This window comes from Cercospora kikuchii (assembly GCF_019650295.1).
Source record: "Cercospora kikuchii DNA, contig_00002, whole genome shotgun sequence".
Lineage (NCBI taxonomy): Eukaryota > Fungi > Ascomycota > Dothideomycetes > Mycosphaerellales > Mycosphaerellaceae > Cercospora > Cercospora kikuchii.
This window is the reverse complement of record NW_025408583.1, coordinates 4,231,221-4,251,938: the sequence shown is the minus strand read 5'-3', so window position 1 is coordinate 4,251,938 and position 20,718 is coordinate 4,231,221. Positions and strand designations below refer to the sequence as shown.

General features: G+C 53.9%; 10 protein-coding genes across 10 annotated transcripts; 5 read left to right on the top strand and 5 right to left on the bottom strand.

The window, feature by feature from the left end:
• Positions 1-473: 473 nt before the first annotated feature.
• On the bottom strand, positions 474-2,660 carry CKM354_000388800 (uncharacterized protein; the record flags this gene model as incomplete). The annotated part of the gene is made up of 11 exons (XM_044799106.1): positions 474-575; positions 640-919; positions 975-1,069; positions 1,116-1,577; positions 1,624-1,915; positions 1,987-1,994; positions 2,058-2,163; positions 2,244-2,325; positions 2,381-2,405; positions 2,451-2,470; positions 2,540-2,660. 11 exons carry the CDS (start codon positions 2,658-2,660, stop codon positions 474-476), a joined length of 1,593 nt encoding a protein of 530 aa, XP_044655041.1.
• Positions 2,661-3,642: 982 nt separating this feature from the next.
• Positions 3,643-5,076, top strand: CKM354_000388700 (uncharacterized protein; the record flags this gene model as incomplete). The annotated part of the gene is made up of 6 exons (XM_044799105.1): positions 3,643-3,894; positions 3,942-4,140; positions 4,275-4,312; positions 4,362-4,504; positions 4,562-4,693; positions 4,746-5,076. The coding sequence occupies 6 exons, from the start codon at positions 3,643-3,645 to the stop codon at positions 5,074-5,076; spliced, it is 1,095 nt and encodes a 364-aa protein (XP_044655040.1).
• A 554-nt stretch (positions 5,077-5,630) lies between these two features.
• Positions 5,631-6,187, top strand: CKM354_000388600 (DNA-directed RNA polymerase II subunit RPB7; the record flags this gene model as incomplete). The annotated part of the gene is made up of 2 exons (XM_044799104.1): positions 5,631-5,960; positions 6,014-6,187. The coding sequence occupies 2 exons, from the start codon at positions 5,631-5,633 to the stop codon at positions 6,185-6,187; spliced, it is 504 nt and encodes a 167-aa protein (XP_044655039.1).
• Positions 6,188-6,861: 674 nt separating this feature from the next.
• Positions 6,862-7,270, bottom strand: CKM354_000388500 (uncharacterized protein; the record flags this gene model as incomplete). Its single annotated transcript, XM_044799103.1, has 2 exons — positions 6,862-7,041; positions 7,112-7,270. 2 exons carry the CDS (start codon positions 7,268-7,270, stop codon positions 6,862-6,864), a joined length of 339 nt encoding a protein of 112 aa, XP_044655038.1.
• Positions 7,271-7,703: 433 nt separating this feature from the next.
• Positions 7,704-8,841, top strand: CKM354_000388400 (uncharacterized protein; the record flags this gene model as incomplete). Its single annotated transcript, XM_044799102.1, has 2 exons — positions 7,704-7,709; positions 7,762-8,841. The coding sequence occupies 2 exons, from the start codon at positions 7,704-7,706 to the stop codon at positions 8,839-8,841; spliced, it is 1,086 nt and encodes a 361-aa protein (XP_044655037.1).
• Positions 8,842-9,316: 475 nt separating this feature from the next.
• Positions 9,317-10,086, top strand: CKM354_000388300 (ribosomal 40S subunit protein S15; the record flags this gene model as incomplete). The annotated part of the gene is made up of 5 exons (XM_044799101.1): positions 9,317-9,334; positions 9,388-9,406; positions 9,535-9,592; positions 9,669-9,965; positions 10,017-10,086. 5 exons carry the CDS (start codon positions 9,317-9,319, stop codon positions 10,084-10,086), a joined length of 462 nt encoding a protein of 153 aa, XP_044655036.1.
• A 988-nt stretch (positions 10,087-11,074) lies between these two features.
• On the bottom strand, positions 11,075-13,792 carry CKM354_000388200 (uncharacterized protein; the record flags this gene model as incomplete). The annotated part of the gene is made up of 1 exon (XM_044799100.1): positions 11,075-13,792. One exon carries the CDS (start codon positions 13,790-13,792, stop codon positions 11,075-11,077), a length of 2,718 nt encoding a protein of 905 aa, XP_044655035.1.
• A 589-nt stretch (positions 13,793-14,381) lies between these two features.
• CKM354_000388100 (ribulose-phosphate 3-epimerase RPE1) lies at positions 14,382-15,248 on the bottom strand (the record flags this gene model as incomplete). The annotated part of the gene is made up of 3 exons (XM_044799099.1): positions 14,382-14,639; positions 14,695-14,943; positions 15,006-15,248. 3 exons carry the CDS (start codon positions 15,246-15,248, stop codon positions 14,382-14,384), a joined length of 750 nt encoding a protein of 249 aa, XP_044655034.1.
• A 916-nt stretch (positions 15,249-16,164) lies between these two features.
• On the top strand, positions 16,165-18,855 carry CKM354_000388000 (uncharacterized protein; the record flags this gene model as incomplete). Its single annotated transcript, XM_044799098.1, has 1 exon — positions 16,165-18,855. One exon carries the CDS (start codon positions 16,165-16,167, stop codon positions 18,853-18,855), a length of 2,691 nt encoding a protein of 896 aa, XP_044655033.1.
• A 579-nt stretch (positions 18,856-19,434) lies between these two features.
• On the bottom strand, positions 19,435-20,607 carry CKM354_000387900 (uncharacterized protein; the record flags this gene model as incomplete). The annotated part of the gene is made up of 2 exons (XM_044799097.1): positions 19,435-20,014; positions 20,066-20,607. 2 exons carry the CDS (start codon positions 20,605-20,607, stop codon positions 19,435-19,437), a joined length of 1,122 nt encoding a protein of 373 aa, XP_044655032.1.
• Between the last annotated feature and the right edge of the window lie 111 nt (positions 20,608-20,718).

The following is a 20,718-nucleotide window of genomic DNA, read 5'->3' as shown; positions in this document are numbered from 1 at the left end:
CGAGTTGGAGAATGTCGTGGTTGATACAATGCCCTAGGGCGAGATTGGAGGCGAGGAACGGATCCATGGTATCCCTGTCAGTGCGCAGGCTGCGTGCAACACCGTGTTGCACGACCCGGAGACGCGTTCTTTCGTTGGCGAGTATCAGTCGCGATGGACTGTCAATCGGCAGTGAGCGACGTGACTGAGGATTCCATGACATGAGTAGTTGCAGTATGGGGATGGGTTTGGCTGTCACTACCCTGGCAAGCGTGTTCTGGTCTGGATGACAAAGAGGAAAGTGCATGGCGCAAAAGCCGGCTGCTGCCGACTGTCCATCTCAATCTTTCCCTCACCTACTTTGCCAACGACTTCCCATGCTCACAATCTCTATACACACGAGGAGAAACACCACATCCATCAACTGAGCACGCTATGTCATGCTCTAGTTTGGCATGCCGCCCGTACACATTTGTCAGCCACCCACACCACACTTATTCCTGCTTGACCAGCGACGCTGGAGAGATATACTTTTGGCGTCCTCCTCCTAGCATATAGTACGCCAGGGCCAACAAGCAGGTCGCACCGAAAATCACCTGCGAACGGAGATGTTCTCATTAGCGTCGAAGCAGATCAGCCAGCCGCGGGTAAGTCACTTACGATGGCCCAATTGAAGCTCTCTGCCCACTGCTCGTTGCCGTGGATGACATCTGTCGGGAAGAAAGAGAACACGAAAACGATCACCAGAAATGCAAGTGATATGTCGTTGATCACGGCACCATAACGTCCGAGCGACCAGCGTGCCGGTAGGAGCTCCTCACCGCGAAATCTTTTCAGCCGGATGCAACCAATGGAGACGATGTACGAGAAGCCGAGAGCAGCATTGGAGACACCGACCACGGCGTTAAAGGCTGTACCCGAGCCGAAGTTGATCGCGGAACTGTTCACCAACATTAGCGGAAGTTTCTTCTCGCCCACAGACAATCGGTACTCACACCACCGCAGCTACAAGCCCGACACACAGGATCGCATTGGTGGGAATGTTCACCCCGGGCTTCACGAAGCGGATCCATTTCGAGAACGGGAAGCCCTGCAAATCTTAGTGATGCGTCCTCATTGATCAATTTGGCACCTACCTGATCTCTCGAGAACGCCCAGACCTGTCTCGAAGCACTGGCTGTGGTAGTGACGGTTGAGAAGAAAAGCAGTACCACCAACATGGCGCCGAGCACACAGGTCGCAGCCCTCGATCCAGTGGCATTGAGTAACACCTCGATGATGGGAAAGTCTGAATCCATGCTCACAAGACTTTCAATATCTTGAATGCAGAAACAGAAACTGATGAGCATCGTGACGCCAAGTATGCCATTCAGTACCGTCGCCCACATCATCGCACGAGGTAGCTGCAGGGATGCATCTTTCAATTCTTCCGACATGTGCGCTCCGGCGTCAGGTCCAATGAAGCACCAGACTGGCGTAGCTAGCCCAACGAGGCAAGAAAGACCAGTGCTACCCCAACCTCCGCCGTCGTGGAACTCGCGAAAGACACGTTCGGCCGGTGCGTGATCAGCCATGATCCAGAAAACCAAGAGAAAGACCTGACTCTTGTCAGAATGGTAATGAGTGACTCGGAAACTTGCTTACGAAGAACCCCAGAACATGGACGAATAGCAATATACCTTCGGCCAGCGGCAATTGCTGGGCGCAGAAGATGTTGAACCCGACGCAGAGAACGAGGAAACAGTAAAGCAGCAGCGTAGCCTGATACAAGCGCGATACGTCCGCTTCGGGATGCATCAGAAGAATCATCGTCTGCACCATGCCAGCTAGCTGGACGCAACAAGAAGGCACTCCGGCGATCCAGCCAAGGCAGCAGCACCATCCAACAACGTAACTGAGTGGCTTCTGTAGAGACGGAGGGGCGAACTCGGATACCCTAGACGTCGAGACCAGATTAGCAAAACTCGCTTGCGCCAAGCAGCCCGCCTTGGATGCTGGATAATTTACCAATGATACTATCCGTGAGTCAGCGTCGATTGTGCAATGCCGCATCCGGAGCCGACCATTCGCAAACTCACCTGTCCACCGGCTGTCGGTGCCATTGAAGCCATCTCAGCCAGTGACGCGATCATACAGAGCATCAGCAGCCATACGGCGATCGTGCACCAAATGACGCCAGCAGTGCTAACAAGAAATGGTGACGGTAAGCCGATGTGTCAAACAAATGTTTTTGGGAGTATATGCCACCCAACGATCAGACTTACCCGCCGTTATACAGTCCGAACCAGTTCGCGAGAAGCACGTTCTCCCACGTTGCTTGCAATATCGTCACAAAGCCGACAATTCCTGAAAAGCATAGCCAGTCAGCACTGCGACTTCAACGTTCTTGCGCAGAACATACCAACAAATTTGAAGTTGCGCTCCATCTATGTCAGCCGCATTTGAGTCAGACACCGTTCGCTGCCACTCACACGCAGTTCCTGTTTCTTACCTGCGCATGGTATGGAATGTCAGTCATCACGTACCAAGCCACCGCCCCCAAGTCATATCGTTGACTCACCCATCCTGGACATTTCATAGCCATCAGTTATGGTGCCGCCCTTCTTCTCGACAGCAGCAGTCTCGACTTCATGGATGCTCCGAACGGAAATTCCATCTTCCGGCTTCCTGTCTGGTCCCATCGTTTCGTAGCTCTTCTTTCGATCAAAAGGATATGATAGGAAGTAGCGCAGCAAAAGGAAGCGGCACGAACGACGGAAGTTCAGGGACTTCTTGAATGTCGATTCACGAATCTGGATGCCGAGCAAGGTCCGTTAGCCACATGCATTTCGTACAACAGACAGGCCCGTCGTTTCTTGTGGAGAGCGGAAGCGAGTTGCCGAGACTGTCACTCTTTGTACAGAGTGCCGAGCTGCAGCGGCATTGTGGCGGCCGTATTTTCCTGCTTCTTTGCGCAGATACGACGACGCGGACAGGCGTGCGAGGTAACGCGGGCGGCACATTGCAGAGAAACTTATTGGAATTGCCTCATCTTCTTGCGCTTGACAGGTTGTCTGCATGGAGTAACTGCTGCCCTTGCAGATAAAACCCTGTATCACCGCATAGGCTGGAGTCGGTTTCTGGGACTGTGCGACGTAGCACGGACATCGTCCCGCTGGCCACAGTGGCACAGAACTGCAGCTATTACTTTCGAAGATCATCACTGCAGTAGTAGCTCCATGGCACCAGACTCATTTGTTTGCTGATAGCGTCTACATCCGATCCGCCCGCTGGAGTTCGCATGGCAATTCGAGGCCCGGCACAAAGACATTTCCCTGATCCAACTTCTGTTCTCAGCAGGAAAGACCATGAGCAACGAGCGACCATGCACCTCGCCGCCGTCTCGAGAAGCACAAAGTTTGCCGCTGTCTGCGGCATTGGTGGACCTTCATGCTGTTACACCGCACTAGGCCGCACATTGTGACACTGGAACCCATCCATCTGCTTGACGATTATCTCTCAAGAGCTCGAGAAGTCTGCAATGAACACACCTTCGGTCCACTCTCCCCTCCCAAGATCTGTCCGATTGCTCGGTTCTCATTTGCGTTTTTCTGTGCGGAGCCTTGCAGTCTCAACAGCAGGTGGTCGTCTCAATCATTGATTCGCCCAAGCAACTAATGAAGCATGCCGCGCCGTGAAGGCTACCAGAACGCTGTGAGCTTCACGATCAGCATCTGTCTAGTATTCACCATTTGCGTCGCCATCATCCGGTTATGGATACGCAGGCATGCCTATGGCTCCGACGATGCCATAATCGCAGCGGCCACAATCACTTCTCTTGGACAAATCGGCGCAAGCTACGTGAGCTATGCAAAGGGTCTCGGCAAGCCTTGGACGAGGATCGCCGTGCAGGATGACTTGCGCAATCTGAATCAAGTACAAACCAGATAAGCCATAGTTTGACACCATGCTGACAGATGCAGGCTTCGGTCGCTAGCTTGGTCCTGTTTCTCATTACGTTGTATCTGTCGAAAATTGCAATGATAGCCTTCCTGAGTCGTATCACACAAGCTCCTGCTCAAATCAAGCTTTACCATGTTTGCAATGGCATTGTCGCTGCGCTCGGCTTGGTCTCGATTATTGTTGCTACGGCTGGCTGCTCGAGTGCCTCAGGCTACTACTGTGCGTATATCGATGTCTCCTTAGATGCAGTATTGGAAGGCAATCATCAGAATGCCTCTAGCGCATTGATGATGTGCGCAGGAAAGTCAGCATGCACGATGCAGCTATGTACTAATGGCTTTGGCTTCCATCAGGGGCATTCGAAATCAACAGGTCGACTTGTAGTTCACAGGTAATTTGTCTGACCTGGTCAAAGCGGAGCGACAGCTGACGGGACATAGCACATTCGCTGGCAGATCATAACAGTCTTTGATTGTGTCACGGAAGCTTTACTACTGGGCCTACCTGTACATTTGGTCTGGGGACTCCAGATGCGACTGTTGCGAAAGGCAGTGATTGTCACTGCCTTCTGGGTTCGTTTTCCGTAAGTGATGCGAGGCTGTCCTTGGTGTTTCATGGGGGTGTTGACAATCTTGTGTAGCACCCTAGCTTTCTCAATAGCGAGAAGTCACTATACCTTGCGCTTGAGTGGACGAGAATCCGACGCCGGGCTCGACAGCGCACTCGTCAACATCTGGATGGAGATAGAACTCGCTTACGCGATAGCAGCGAGGTGAGCAGACGAAGTCAGAACGTACACTCCGTCAACTGACCCAATGCAATAGCACGTTCTCAGCATTGAAGACCTTCACTGAAAACTTCAACACTGGTTTCGGCGTCGCGCAGCTGCGTGGCAAGTCGGAAGGCAGCTATGGCGTGTCAGATGATTCTGGATGTTCCGGTCACAAGGCGCAACCACAGGTGGAAGAACGTGCTGTGCAACCCTGCGAACTTGCGGCAGACCAGCGACAGAGTCTGAGGTCGACATTTCACCAGGATCTATCCAGTAAAGATCTGCGGGGCGAACCATATGAGCTCGGTTGTGGGAGCAGTGCTGGTAGTACTGATATGAGCGACGACATGGCGATACTCCGTGTGCCGGCACACCCCGTGTGAGAGTAAGCTCAAGCGGCACAGTGAGGGATTTATGAGTATATGAACATCGATACCTGTAGCACAGTGAAAATATGAATCCAGAACCTTATGAGATGTCGTGAAACCAAGAGTACGGGCTGAATTATTATCATGTCGAATGAGTTCTGCTCTCTCAGCGACAACATTTAAGTCGAAGTGATTGTAGTGACTGAGATTGAGGCAGTTTCAGTGGAGCACTTTGGTTGCGTCACGTGATGGAGCATTCACGTCTCGTCTTCACATGCCCGCTTTGACAATTATCTCGCGTTGTCCGACACCGTCCACACAAAGGAACCGCCCTCCCTCCAAACCGAGTCCTCCTTCGGCTACCTGCACCATCTCGTCACAGAGATTTGATCCTTCATCAAAACTCCTTGCGACCAGGTGCAAAAGCTTCCACTGGTGAAGTCTGCGGCAAGCTTCGATCGAGGTCGCGTCCTATCTTCGACTCGGCTTGACTGTATTCAAGGTCGCGCACTCTGCAAACAGCGAATCGATCATTTGGACCTCCGACTGCCCTCGCCTGAACCGCCAACATGTTCTTCGTCGCGCATCGAACACGCGACTGCACGCTCCATCCGTCTTTCTTCGACAACACTGCAGACAGCAGGATTCGCGAGAGGCTTTACGAAGACATGGAGGGGAAGGTTGAGGGCACGGAAATGATCATTCAAATCATCGAGATCGATGAGATCAGTGAGCCGGTGCTGGTGCCGGGCACGGGAATGGCCAAGTACACGCTGTCGTATCGCGCGATCGTATGGCGGCCTTTCAGAGGTGAAGTGGTGGACGGACAGGTGACGAGTGTGGTCAATAACGGGTTCTTCGTGGACGTGGGTGCGTTGAGTGTGTTTGTGAGCAAAGCGGTAAGCGGAAAATAGGCGTACATGTACACATGCTGGTCTGACAATGATTGCAGATGATCCCACCTGCTCTCAAATACTCAGTAGAGGGCTCGACACCCTCTTTCACGGACAATTCGGACCAGACCATCGAGCGAGGCGCACAAGTGCGGCTACGCATCAAGGGTATTCGCGGAGAGATGGGCAGCATGTATGCCATCGGTAGCATCCGCGAGGATTACCTTGGGTGAGTTCACATCCTTATCAAAAAGGGTCTCACTATTTACTGATTTAAAACAGGGCTCTTTTGCAGTAATTTGCATTGCGCATGGCAGTTTCTGATAGGAAGAGACTTTGGGAGATGAAGCACGAACTCGGACGCATTCCTTCGCAGCAACAATTCGGGAATAGTCTGGTTTTCAGCGCGGCGTACTGGATATGACAAACGCATGGGATGCGTGAGCGAAGACTGTCTGCATAGATCATGAGATACCCGAGGGATTTGGACTTTTGCAGCGGCGTAAAACCATTGACCATGCCCCTGGCACCGAGTTGGTCAACGGACAGTAGGAAGTCTACGTCAGCAGTCAGAGAGGAAGACATGCAATGGGCATTTTGACAATGTCATGGCTCATGAACGTTACGAGAGGGCGACCTTGTCATGAAATAAATCACTTTTTGGGGAGAAGTGAAAAGGAAGTCATTCGTCATCGCAGCTCAGCGCTACGACAGGCACAGTAATCATGTGGACCTGGCCAGGCACATTCATTTTCGCGCTATGCATCATGCTATAGCGTGACGTGAGAGTGTAGACATGGCCGCAGCGCATGCACTCGGAGCCATGAATCGTTCCAAACTTTCGGCCAGATGTTTCCACACCGTTTCTTGCACTTTTCCCTCCACGACAGCCAGGTGAGCGATACGCTTAGTCGAAGAGACCGAATCCCATGTCGTCGTCGGACTCCTCCTTCTCCTCTTCCTTGGCAGCCTCTGGGGCAGCTTCGGCAGCACCACCAGCAGCACCGCCAGCAGCTGGAGCAGCACCACCAGCGGCGGCACCGCCAGATGGGACGGAGGCGAGCTTTTGCGAACCCTCGGCGATCAGCTGTGATGTGTGTTAGTCCGAACTGTTCAAATGCTCTTGCGCCCGACACGCCGAATATGTCTGCACCCACCTCGTTGATGTCCTTGCCCTCGAGCTCAGAGATCAGCTTGTTGAGGCGCTCATCGTCAGCCTCCACACCGACAGCGCTGAGAACGCTCTTGATGTCTGCGGCGGAAGGAGACTCGTTGCCACCGAGGCCGAGGAGGAGGTATGCTGCCAGGTGCTTCATTTTGAAGTTGTCTGTGCTAGTGTCAATGTCCTGCGGTTGCGTCGGTGGTGCAGAAGGAGGCGCGCGTACTGTTGTTGAATGTGGTGGGAGAACTAGAGAATCAATCGATTTAAGCACTTGGGTGCAGACTGATCCTTAAAGCTCAAGGAAGGGTGTCGTGTCGTGGTCGGTGGTCAAACTTGCTAGTCGCGCCCATTTGATTCTTTCCTCAGTGTGGAGTGCCAAGACTTGACATCTTATCTAAGCGGATCCCGCGCCGCAAGCGGCAACCCAGAGCGTGCTGCCCATATAACACGAACAAAGTGTCCAACATCACTCTACCCACAACGTCTAACAACCGCGCACCGGCTCTCGCACGACTTTTGGGAACATGCGATTTTGGCCATTTCATACCTTCTCCGGATCGTAACGCGCATCTGAGGGCCTTGCGCAAATGACGGTAGGCGATACCTCCAACGGCCGCAGAGCACAGTTGTCTGACTCACTTGCAGTCCTTTACATCTCTTCTTGGATCCATCGGCGGCTCGAAGCAGAACCAAGCTCCCGCGCCAAAATCGTCAGCGACTACGAATCGACCAGGAGCGCCACCACTCACTAGACCCCCACCTGCGACTTCCGGAGTGTCGCGGCCGGTATCGCGGCCGATCGCGAACAATGTCACCGCCGGAGTGAAGCGAAAGCCGGACGAGCAACTCGCAGCGCCTCCAGCAAAGACGGTGCGGACTGAGGTCAAGGTGCCCGTGCGGCCGCCAGCCTTGAATGGTACTTCGGTGAAAACGGCGAGCGGTGGCTCGAGCACGAGTGCACCCTACCGTGGCACTGCAAGACCTGCTCAACCCAGCGAGCCTGTCAGACCATCAGCAGTTCCCGCAAAATCGGCCTCCAGTGCATCTGCCCCAGCAACAGCGTCCGCCACATCTTCTGCGGCGAAGCCGAAGCGAGGATTCGCCTCCCTACTGGAGAAGGCAAAGGCAGCGCAGGAAGCTGTTAAGGCTGCAGGAACAAACACAATCAAGCACAAACCGGTGGAGAGGTTGACGAAAAAGGAGCGCCTGAAGCAGCATGAGGAAGCGAAACAAAAGCCTGGGCAAAGGAGTGGACAAGGTGCTGTGGCGAACCGGAGCCGGAGCGGTACCCCTGCGGACGGCAAAGCAGCTCTACAGAAGAAGACTGTACCCGAACCTGCGTACAAGGGCACTATGAAGAAGACACCCGTAGTGCCTGAGATATCATACAAAGGAACCATGAAGCGAGCAGAACCAGGAGCACCGCCTTCGAAACCTGTGGCCAAGAAGGGTCTTGGCCAAGACAAATACGGCGGCTACGCCAGCTGGTCTGATCTGGATGAGGCGGAAGACGAGGATGAAGAAGGTTACGGATCCGACGAGTCTGATGATATGGACGCGGGTTTCGATGACATGGCTCGAGAGGAAGAGCTGGCTCTGAGAGCCGCCAGAAAGGAAGACCAGGAAGCTCTTGAGGAGGAAGAGCGGCACAGGCGAGAGAAATTGGAGCGCAAGAAGAAGCTTGAAGCATTGAGTAAGAGCGCTGCTGCTCGTAAGCGCTTCTAAGATGCCGAAAGCCCCCCACAGGCTGGCTTCACGATTGAATGACTTTTGGCGAAGGATCGAGATCGAGTGTTTTGGGGCTCGCCCCCTTTCCAGCACTCATGCATTGCATAGCGATCTGCTTTTAAGGGCGGAGTTTTCCATGATTTTGGAGAGGCTTGGGATCAATGCTCGCTGAACATCGGCGTTGCATTCATTGTAGAATAGTAGACGACTTGTGAATATATTGTCTGGTACAACGAATCCTTCGGAATATGTGCACAAGGACAATATTGTGATCCAGACTGTACGACACCTCTTCATTCGTCCAACAAGTGAGCCGCAAAGTGGTGTTTCGGAGCCATATCACGTGGGACGAGAAACACGGCCCGCGCCGTGCGGCCACCTCTTCTTGGCACACCAGATATTCCTCGCCAGTCCTGAAGAGGGACTTTGAACATCAGTCGACAACCACATCGCCAAACGACCGACCGACAACATGGCTGACGCAGACTACGTGAGTTTCCACGCTACTCGATCTGAAGATATGCGCTGACGTTAATTCCGCAGAACGCCGAGGAGGCTGCCGGTATGCACATCGCGCGACACGATCAGGCGCTCCTCCGTCGGACGTCGCAGTGGTTAAAACCCTGTGGATAGGCCACGAAGGGGTGCTGGAAGATAGGATATCGGGCTAATACAGAATTGTCACAACAGAGCTGAAGCGCAAGAGAGCGTTCCGCAAGTTCTCTTACCGCGGCATTGACCTTGATGAGTGAGTGGAAGGCGCATACCAGTTGGCGGTGGGAGACCAGCGCGCCAGGACAACAGCTGACAGCCATGCGCAACAGGCTCCTCGACCTTTCTTCCGAGCAGCTCCGCGATGTCGTCCACGCTCGTGCCCGCAGACGATTCAACCGCGGTCTCAAGCGCAAGCCTATGGGCCTGATCAAGAAGCTCCGCAAGGCCAAGCAGGAGGCTAAGCCAAACGAGAAGCCAGACGTCGTCAAGACTCACCTTCGTGACATGATCATCGTCCCAGAGATGATTGGCTCTGTCGTCGGTGTCTACTCTGGAAAGGAGTTCAACCAGGTCGAAATCAAGCCAGAGATGGTCGGCCACTACCTCGGAGAATTCTCCATCTCATAGTACGTTTGACCGCAATCAACACGAGAAGCAAATGCTAACAGCCTCAACAGCAAGCCAGTCAAGCACGGTCGTCCAGGTATCGGTGCTACCCACTCCTCGCGTTTCATTCCATTGAAGTAGACGACGAGTACGGGTATGGTTTGGCATGGATGACGTTTCAGTCTCGGCAATGGACAATGTCTATACGCTCTTAGTGAGCTCATGATAGTCGGACAATGACAAAAATCGATGATACCACCACCCTTTTGACGTTTCACATACCATTTGATGTTCTCAACGTCACTTTTGTATTCTCGAGTGTCAGACCTTGTATGACAGCATGCTCATGACAATCCCATGTGCACACTTTGTCACCAACAGGATCAGGACGGAGGATTACGTTGCACCGTCAGGCTCCGTTGAGGTGGCAGAACCTCCAATTTGTGTCTTCTCGTAGGTCTAACCTCCCGTCGGTCTCGAGTGAGAATTTATAGACGATGCAAAGACTCAATGAGTGTATTTAGCCCAAGATAGGTGCGCCGGATAGAACACATCAAACAGCAGGATCTGCGCCAGAACCACTGTGTTGTCAAATGCTGACAAGCGTTTCATCTGTCACTCGCAGATCAAGAAGGAAGAAATGGTAATCGAGCCATTCATAATCCAATGTCTCCTCCCGACATTCATTCTCTGTACATACATATCGAGTCTATTCGACAATGACGCAGTGGTCTCCAGTTCATTTTACACCCCTCGTATCAAAAAATTTGATGCTCTTTGCGAGCATTTACAGATCATAAGAATAACGTCTCTTGATCATAAGCTACGGCGTTGCATGCTCTCATCCAAGCACACATTCTTGGAGACTGCATGGTAACGAGATCCTTTCCTCGATCGCCCGGTGGAAAGCCAAAAGTAGGGCTTCCTTTGTGCATAGCCTCGGGTGTGCCAGACGAGTGGCTTAGGGCAAGCAGTAAATGAGTCCTGAAGAATTCGAAATGCTGGATACTCGAGGTGGAGATTCCGCGATTATGAACGAAACCAGTCTTGCTGGTTGATCGGCGGAGGTAGATGGTATGGTGGGTACCGTATGGTGTCGACTCTGTGTGGTTCACACATCTCTTCCACCTCAAGACGCGCCAATCCTCAATGGCGTAGGGTCGTCAGTGCGCAGCCATTCGCCGTTGAAAGCGTTGATGAGCCAGTCTCGTAGCTTCTCATACACCATGACCTGGCCATTGTGGAAGAAGATGCTGTGATCGCTGTCCGGAAAAATGTGTACATCGTAGTTCCTCACATTTGCAAGATCGAGCTTATCCAAAAGTTGCAAGGTGTTTTGGAAATGCACATTGTCGTCGCTAACGCCATGCATGACAAGGAACCGGACATTGCTTGACAAGCCGCTCATGTCCGAAATGGTGGCGTTGTCGTAGCCAGATGGGTTGTTCTGTGGCGTGTGCATGTATCGCTCTGTGTAGACAGAGTCGTAGAAGCGCCAATCGGTGACAGGAGCCACAGCCATGCCGTACTTGAAAGTCTCGCCAGCATCGAGTTCGAGACATTTCAATGTCATGAAGCCACCATAACTCCAGCCCCAGATGGCCATTTTGTCAGAGTCGACGTATTTCTTGGCTTTCCACGCTTTCGCAGCGGCAATTTGAGAGTATGCCTCCCAATAACCAATGTTGTCCCGAATCTTGGTCCTTTGCGCTCGGCCCAGGTAACCAGTTCCAAATCCATCGAGGGTGACTACAATGTACCCAAGGCTACTTGCAACAAAAGACTGGAAATCGACAGTGAATTGTCGGTCAACTTGTTGATATCCTGGTCCATTGTAAAGCCAGAAGAGCACTGGGTACTTCTTCTTCTCATCGAAATGCGGAGGGCGGCGCTCAATGATATTCATGTCAAAGCCATCGATATTAATCGTGGAGTATATCTCGATTGGAAGCTCCGTTCTCTTGGCCAGTTCGTTCAGGCGCGTGTTCTCCTCAATCGTGACATCAACAGAAATCTCGTTGTTCGTTGGCGTGGACTGCACTTTCTGCCATGGAATGCCGGGCCCCTTGCAGGTGAGCAACATGAATTTGCTTTCGGCAGAGAAAGAAGCATCATAATAGCCGGTTTCGCCAGTCTTTGTCACAGCGGTTACACTGGATGGGCCTTCGAGCAGCTTCGTGGTATAGACGTGCCGCTGAGTGCTGCCATCTTTCGTGCCAATGAAGTAGACAACGTTGGCTTTCAGATCAATAGCAGAAGGGGCGCTGACAACTTCCCATGAGCCCTTGGTGAGCATCTTTGGCTCCGGATTGTCGAGAGGTGTGAAATATGCCAAATGATCGAAATTGTCGTCAATGATGGTGTCGATGTAGCCATCATTGGGTCGTCCATTGGCGGGATCCGCAGGTACATATTTGGTGGTATGACTGACCTCAAACCAGCCACCATCAAGACCCTGTACATCTCGCTCGCGGACAGTCTTGCCAGTCCGCGACTCCGCGTCGACCAGGATCATCTTGAGCTTGTCGCTCTCTCTGTTTGTCTCGCGAATGAGCACCTTGCCAGTCTCACCAGCCCAGATGACTTCGGTGATGAGTCGGTCATCGTCTGGAAAATCATCCTGGATGGGTACGTTGAAGACTTGCCCCTTGGCGACATCGTAGAACAACAACTCGATGACAGACATCGGGGCGCCGGCCTTTGGATATTTGATATTTCGCACTTCCGGATAGTTCTCCTCGCCAGGCAGAGGCTGTTTACCACTTGGCCGGCTGAAGAAGTACTGCACGGGGAATGTAGGAACTTTGCTTTCTTCGGTCTTGAAAAAGGCGACGTACTTGCCGTCTCCACTCCACCAGGTCGCACCACCATCTGCGAGCACTTCTTCTTCGTACACCCAATCCGGGATGCCGTAAAAGAGGTCTTTGCCGCCGTCGGTCGTGATCTGGTTTACGATGTCCGAGTCGAGATGTCGGATGAACATGTTATTCTCTCGTGTGAACACGACAGCATCGCCAGTCGGGCTCCACGACGCAAGCTGTACGCGTCCAGTGGTATTGGCAGGGTCGAGCGGCTGTCCCTGTTGCTTTTCAACATCGAATATCCAGTATCTCCCAGTGTTGCTGTGTCTCCAATTGCTCTGGTAGTCGCTCTGGACGAGGACTTTCTTGTGGTCTCGATTCGGCCAGGCCTCGTGAACCATGACCGTCTCGCCGCCCACTTGGAAGACACCTCTTTGCATCAGAGTTTTGGCATTCTGTTTCTGCACCGCTACGTCTTGGCCTCTGTACCGCACATCTTCGACAACCAGGTAGTGACGTCCATCGGCGCCGCCTCGCTCCAGTAGCAAGCCATCCTCGCCAGCAGGGCCCGCAACCCATCGTATTGAGTGTTGTTGCGGGAACCATGAGCCTGACAGCACTTGCTCCAACGTGACTTTTTTGCCATTCCCTGTCGTGCTTGTAGCATGTGGATCGTGCGGTCGTTCGGCGTGTGTCAACTGCCTGTTCTGACCCAAGAACAGGAATAGCGCTGCGATCCAGCCTACGGCACCTATCGCAACCAGCACATATAGTATGCGTCGCGCTTTACGATCGACCGGCTTGACTTTCGTCTGCCAGGCAAGATCCTCCTCGTCACCTCCATCGTCGTCCTCCTTGGTATGCGGCCCATCGGCATACAAGGCTTCTTTGGCTTTGTCGTTCATGTTCTCGAGAACAAACGAAGTGGTGCTGGCCGAAGAGCCCGATGGCCGTCCTTCATCGTCTTCGTAGGGGCTCGGCGTGTCTCGCGAGCGGTTCAGCGGCTGCATTTCCTCGCTGGCGACCTCATCCTTGGAAGGCGCCATGGCAAGAGAGTTCAATGGAAGTTCAGTTCACGCGCGACATGTGTGTGTTTGAACATGAACAGGCAGCCGGGGGCGTGGCCTTTTTGATCGAGCAGCCCGAGCTCAGCACCGAATGCGCAGCGTCGTGTGGTGATGTTGGTGGTGCAATTCACCGAAAGAGCCTCTGGGCTACCGTTCCTCGTGTCTCACGCCGCGGGTCACGTATATCTATAGCAACATCAAGGTTTCCGGGGTCGCGACAGCCTGCATCGCCAAGCTCATCTCGGCCCTCCGTCGAGGTCGAAAATGGTGCACAATAAACACTCTGGGAGCAGCCCGTCCGCGGCCACGTTGCAGAACAAAGACGGCAGCAAGACAACAGTAATACCGGCCACGTCTGACATGTGCTGCTTCCGAAGTCCGGCATATCTGAGCAATGTGCACATCGACCGAACTTGCTCCACCGACCAGGGTCTCTCCACGCTGCGCGCAGGACTCTAGAAGGCGTTCGGAGCTGTGAACGAGCAGCTAATCTCCCGCGACAGCTCTCGGCTACGAGAGGACTACAGTACCAAGGCTACCTATACTATAGTCTGCTCCCAGCAGGTAGTCATCGGCGCTTGTCCACTGCCGCTCTGAGGGCATCGATGACATGTCCTGGGTCCTGAGCGCCAAATACTGCACTTCCGGCCACAATCACGTTCGCGCCTGCGTCAGCCGCCGTGTCAATCGTCTTCTCGCTCAGTCCACCATCCACCTCGATGTTGAGATCTGGATATCGTGCCCGCAGAGCTTCCACCTTGGGCATCATGTCTGGCATGAACTTCTGGCCTCCGAAGCCTGGCTCAACTGTCATCACGAGGGCCATCTGCGCAAGGATCAGTAACAATACACGAAGGGAGCGGATTCAACCCTTCACTCACCTCAGGGACCTCCTCTTTGACGTCGCTGTCGAAGATCTCATACAGTACATCCACTGGGGTTTTGGGCTTGATGGCGATGCCTGCCCTCATGCCTTGTGCATGTATATATCTAATTAGCTCCTTTGGACTCGTCTTCTGGTCGCTATGCTCTTCCGGAGACTCCGCAGCTGTGGAAGACATAGCGGCCTCGTAGTGGAAGCAGTAGAGATCACAGCCCGCATCCTTGAACGACTTCACCCACTTCTTTGGCTGTGGTGCTGGTCAGCACGACAGCCATCCTACCGTATCGCCTAGTGCTCTCTCCAGCATACCTCAGCAATCATCATATGGCAGTCAAATGTGCCCTTGCCCAATGCCTCTTGCGGCCGATCCACATGCTTTCGGATCATGGTCACTACAGGCGCGCCAAATGTCATATTGGGCACAAAGTGCCCGTCCATGATGTCCACATGCAGCCAGTCTGCGCCCTGACTGATCGTATCAGAGCATGCCTTGCCCAGAGCGCCAAAGTCTGCGCTCAAGATCGAGGGCGCGATAATCGCTGGCGGGGCCATGATTCGAAGGCGGGGCGAGAGGCAGCGAAGTGTAGAGGCTGCTGTCTGCAGATAGCGGATGGTCTGGGCAATTTCCAGACAGCGTGTGCTCCACCAAAGGCGATGTATGTCGTGACAGGCGAGGACTGATGAACAGCAAATATCACAGAGGCGCCAGGTGCCGGGCAAGCTTTTGAGCAGAGATGAGCGCGTGGGAACGCGGTGCGTCATTTGCAAACGCCGACGTAGAACGTCGCTATTGCATCCGGCACCCTGACCTTCAACACTAAAACCTCCACTTCTTCACTTCCACCTGAACGATGCCCATCGCGTGTCTGGATCATCTTACGACTGCTAATGAACGTTGCCTGATGGCGTAATACCACTCTCGTGCTGCGCCGCGAGCGTATGCGGATAATACGCCTTGGCCGGACGATTGGCTGCCGAAGCGCCCAAGTCCTGTCAGCTTTCGTCCTGGGACACTTCATTCGATGTCGCGCGCCGCGACTGCAGACGGCTGTGCCACAGACCTTTCCTCCCGCCGTGGCAGTCGTGGAGACTCATCCTTTTGAGATCCAACCAGGCTCGTGGCCGAGCGTGAGGCTCAAGTGGTAGCGCCAGCCCAGACCACGTCCTGATCGCAGGACCGTGGGTCCATTTAACCGCCCTGCGGAGGATAGAGAGTTGGCTGCGCTGGCGCTTGCTGGTCGACTGCTGCTTGCCACTGGGGTTTGTATACATACGCCGCGGGCCCGACCTGCGCAGGCCTCTGCTCTACTGCACCTGTTTTACGTTCGGGGTGTGTGTCAGCTACTACTCTCTTTTGTGCTTAGTTCCTGTTGTTTCTTTCAGTATACACTTCGTTGATCGAAGACTAGCACACAGTCACCGCAGGTCGGCCTACAATCATTCCAAAATCACACAGCACTCTCACAAGATGACGAACACGACATTTCTTCAGCCCGTTGCTTTCATGCCACCTGCGCCGGCTCGCAAGGTCAACGGCATGCGTAATACAGTAATCGAGGATGAATTCCAGGTCTCAGTCCGCCGAGCGCCCCCACAGAAGCTCCAGGCACGCGTACAAATCGTCTCGCCCATGAGCGATGATTTCCCAACTCCCCGAGCCATCTCCTCGTGCACCACCGTCGAGAGCAGCCCCAACCTCAGCAGCTCCGATTCTGAGTCCGACCAGAGCTCTCTCTGGAGCAAGCGTAGCTCAGAGAGCTACGACGAGCTTTACGATATCACCGAGAGCGAGTCAGAAGAAGTGCCAATCAAGCTATCGACTTCAGTGAAACGACGAGTGGGCAAGAAGGATCAGAAGAGTCGATTTCCATCCATCGTCATTCCGAGCCCTGGACAGTGGCCGACTATCGAGAAGCTGAAGTCGGCATCGGCTCTGTCACCGCCCCTCAACATCAACCTTTCACCTTCGATCCTTGCACAACTCCAGTCAAGGAACCTGCGAGTGCCAAGCACATCTTCTGCGCCTTCTTTGGACGGAAGCCTCACTTCTGAGGAGCTTGCTGATTCGAGCTGTCCTTCGACTCCTGACATCTCACAAGCTCCAGAAGACGAGAACACTTGGGAACCTCCAGTCCAGCTCAACCCATCCTCGATCAACCTCCTTCAGCACATCACTCGCGAAGCAGAGTCTGAGCAGCATGTGGTCCTTGAGATCTCACAAGAGGCCACCGCAGAAATGCGAGAGGTTGTCGACTCACCACCAATCACTGGCCGCTTCAGGATCGACACCCAGAACCTCTGCCCGCCCAGCGAGGAAGACGCAGATGACGAGCTATCTGCACTCTCCGTGCCATCTCCAGGAGGCTTCTTCGCGTCGCTCGACTCCACCATGGCCAGGAAGACCTGGGCTGGTGCAGAGCCAACGCCAACCACAAGCACCGCGACAGAGTTTTATGGCGTGCCATTCCGCTCTGCACGCAGCTCTGCCCTGCCCACAAGCACCGCTACCTCATTCTACAACGTTCCATGGTCCGCTCGTCCCGAGGACACAGTAGAGCACGTTGTTTCAATCGCATCTCCAACTTCCACGGAAGCTCCGATCACCGCACGCAAGGTCATGTTCTCGCCAACAGATGTCATTAGCGAAGTTGATGAGATCGACGAGACCTACGAGAACACCTTGCAGCAGACGGCCACAGCCAATATCGACCGCACCCAATTGTGGCTCTCTGCTCAGGATGCATACATGGTCGCGATCTGCGAGGAAGACGAAGTCATCAAGTCCTTCGCCGACGTTGAGGACGCTTCACCCAAGACCCCCGAGCAGCCTTCTCCGGTTGCTGATTTCGAGTCGCCAAGCAAGAAGTCTGTCCGCTTCGCTGAGACCAAGGCAGTATCGCCGAAGAGCGGCGGGTTGACAGTAACTGAAGATCGTCGTGTCTCCCCCATCCACGATGGTACATTCTGGGAGGCATGGCGCCACAACAAGCGTTCGCAGCGTGCCCGCGATGTGTTTCAGCACCGTCAAGCCCGCGTAGAGGCAGAGCAAGTCCGACGTGTCAGCTTGCCAAAGAACCATGCTGAGCAATTGCAGGGCAAATTCGAAATTGTCGCTGCCGAGAGACCAGCACCTGCGCGACCAGTCTCCAACCTACTTCCTGTAGCGCCAGAGGACAAGAGAACCGAGCTCATTGCGACCGCCGACCGAGAACGCCAGGCACTTGAGCAGATTCAGTCTTCCAACTGGCATCTTGCTGCTCAGCGTGAGGTCAATGGAGGCAAGCTCCTCACCAGCCCAATCGTGTCAAGCTTCAAGAACCGCAAGGACGTCAGAATCCTCGATCTTGCTGGTCAAGTCAACTGCAGCTGGGCCTGGTCTGTTGCTCAAGAGCACCCAAATGCTGAGGTTTTCACGACCGTTGCTTCTGACATCGAAGCCCACGTCTTGTCTCTGGAAGGACCAATCAACCACCACGTTGTCACTTCTCCAAGGCTCTGGGAACTGCCCTTCGCCGACGGACACTTCGATGTCATCTCTGCCCGCAATCTTTACACTCACCTTAAGACTACCTGGCCAAAGGGTTTCGCCGCTGATGAGTGGGACTTGACCCTCCGCGAATGCCTTCGCTGCTTGAAGCCAGGCGGCTACCTCGAGTTCGACCTTCTCGATGCCGAAATGGTCCACACCGACGCCGTCAGCCAGGCCCTCGGCGTCGAATTCGCCTTCAATCTCAAGACACGTGGCTATGACCCTGCTGCTGGCAAGAGCTTCCTTCCACGCCTGAAGCGTGCTGGCTTCTGCGACATCAAGCGCGCTTGGATGGTGCTTCCTGTTGCCGATGTCGTTCCTCGATGGAATGATGCAGGCAAGAGGGCTACCATGTCCAGTACCACCTCCATCGTCCAGCGATCCATCACCACTGATGGCACCGTCATGCAATTCGAGCCTCCGCTCACAGGCAGCACGACCGCTGTCCGCGCCTTGACAGGTCTCGTTGGCGCGAGAATGTGGGAGCAGTGGATGCTCAAGCTCAATGTCGAGATGGGACGTAGCGAGAAGCGTGTCATGGGTGATGTCGCTAAGGCTTTGGAGGAGGGTGGTAAGGGAAATGCTGGTTGGAGATCTCTTGTTGGTTGGGCGAGGAAGGAGGAGGTCTGAACGAAAAACGTGCCTATGCTTTTATGAGTAAGAAAGATGTTTGGAGACTGAGATGGAGACCGAGAGGTGTATAAAGCTTTTTATAATAATGACCGTAACTATCTTTGATGTTTGACCAGCGGCAGATATGCACGCATGCTCTCTCTGGGCGTCACGCGTTGCCTGCATTGTCATTGTTGTGAATGCGAACGTGGTTGTAATGGGACAACCGCAAGCCCTGCTGTCATTTGAGCATGCTCGCGCGCTTGTAACCATAAGTCTCTGGATGGGACGCGGGCTTGGTCGGTGGATGGATCTGTAGCAAGTGCTGGAAGCACAGCAGAAGGATTTCATCTATGTTCGTAGAGCGTCACAGCCAACTTGGCATCTAACTTCGTATCCGCCCACAAGATCGACAGTCTTCCCAGCTCAACTTCAACCTCGCAGGGCGCCTCGCGTCGTCTCTGGGCATCCATTGATGGCACTCCAACTTTTGAGAGTGCTTCCGAACTCTATGCCCTTTAGGCATTACTCATTCCATCCAGCTCCGAACGCCGCGCTATGCAGACCCGACCCATGTTCAACATCAATTCCATCACCTCAAACAGTCTCGCCAGGCAAAAGGTTACCCTTGACACCGAACATCTTTCCAGTGACAACGGCGGAGAATCCATCCACTTGTCTGGCGTACTGCTCGACCTGCCTGCCGACCAGCAGCGACTCGAGGCGAGATGGCTCCTGAGGCAGCTTGAAAAGCTTCTGCCATTCATCTTCTGGAAGAGGTGGCTGCTTCTGCTGGACGCGGAGCGCGTTCTCCTGCTTGCGCTTTTGCTGCCATGTTGTGATCTTAGCCTGTTCTCGCGCAAGTGATCGCTGGTAGTACTGCGCGTTGTTGTTCTCGGTCTGGTGCTGCTCTATGCTATCCAAGATCAGATCGCAAGTCTTCTCCAGGAATGGGTCGATGGACAAGTCCAGGCTCTCGAGGTTTGGCGCCAGAGGAGTATCGGAAATCTCTGGATCCCGGGACAGCTCAGCGAGAGATGCTGGGAAGTCCAAGGCGGTCTTCTTCGGCGCCTCCTTCGGTAATTGATGCAGGAAGCTTGTGAGCAAGTGTGAGTTGTGGATTTGCACGGGAAGCTCGACCAAGATATCCTGGAATCGCAGGTTGGACTTTTGAATGCTGCGGCCGTGTGTCAGTGTCATCCGTGACAATGCGTGCTGCCAGCCTCACCTTTCTGTAGTAAATTTACCCTCCTTGTACGCAGCCATGAAGCTGGACGACAAGCGGTAAGCCTTCAAGCTCAACGACCCTTGGCTACTGCGTGACACATCGAAGACAAGCGCTACTGTGCGCTCGTCCTGAGCCCGCTGGTAGAAGTATTGGTTCTCCACAAAGTTCTGGTTGATGAAACCACCCATGTTACAGCTGATGTACCATCCAACATTTTGCGCATCTGTGTTCACCTCGCGCAAGAATTTGATCATCTCATTCTGGTAGGCGACGTTGCTCTTGGCACGTGGAGCGGCGGCGGCGAGCGAGGCGGCATCCTGCTGGTGGTATGGGTCGTTCGAGGTAGAGGCTTCCGCAACAGCGGCTGGGAAGGGGAATGAGTTGGTCACTTGGACCTGCGAGTTGACATCGAGGCCTAGCAGGAAACCGGTGCTCGGTGTGGGATAAGTCGTAGTCGCGTGTTTGATGATTCGCATGGCCACCAGCGCCTCGATCTGCACCTCCTTGATCGGCGAGTCCTTGTTGAAGTTGATTTCTGCCATGATTGCGGTGGCGGCGGAGCGGTGCGATGGGGTGGTGTCTGCTCAACTCGTGGCCGTGTCCGTGTCGTGGCATTTCTTTGAATTTTGGGGTTCACTGGCGGGAGCCGCCGC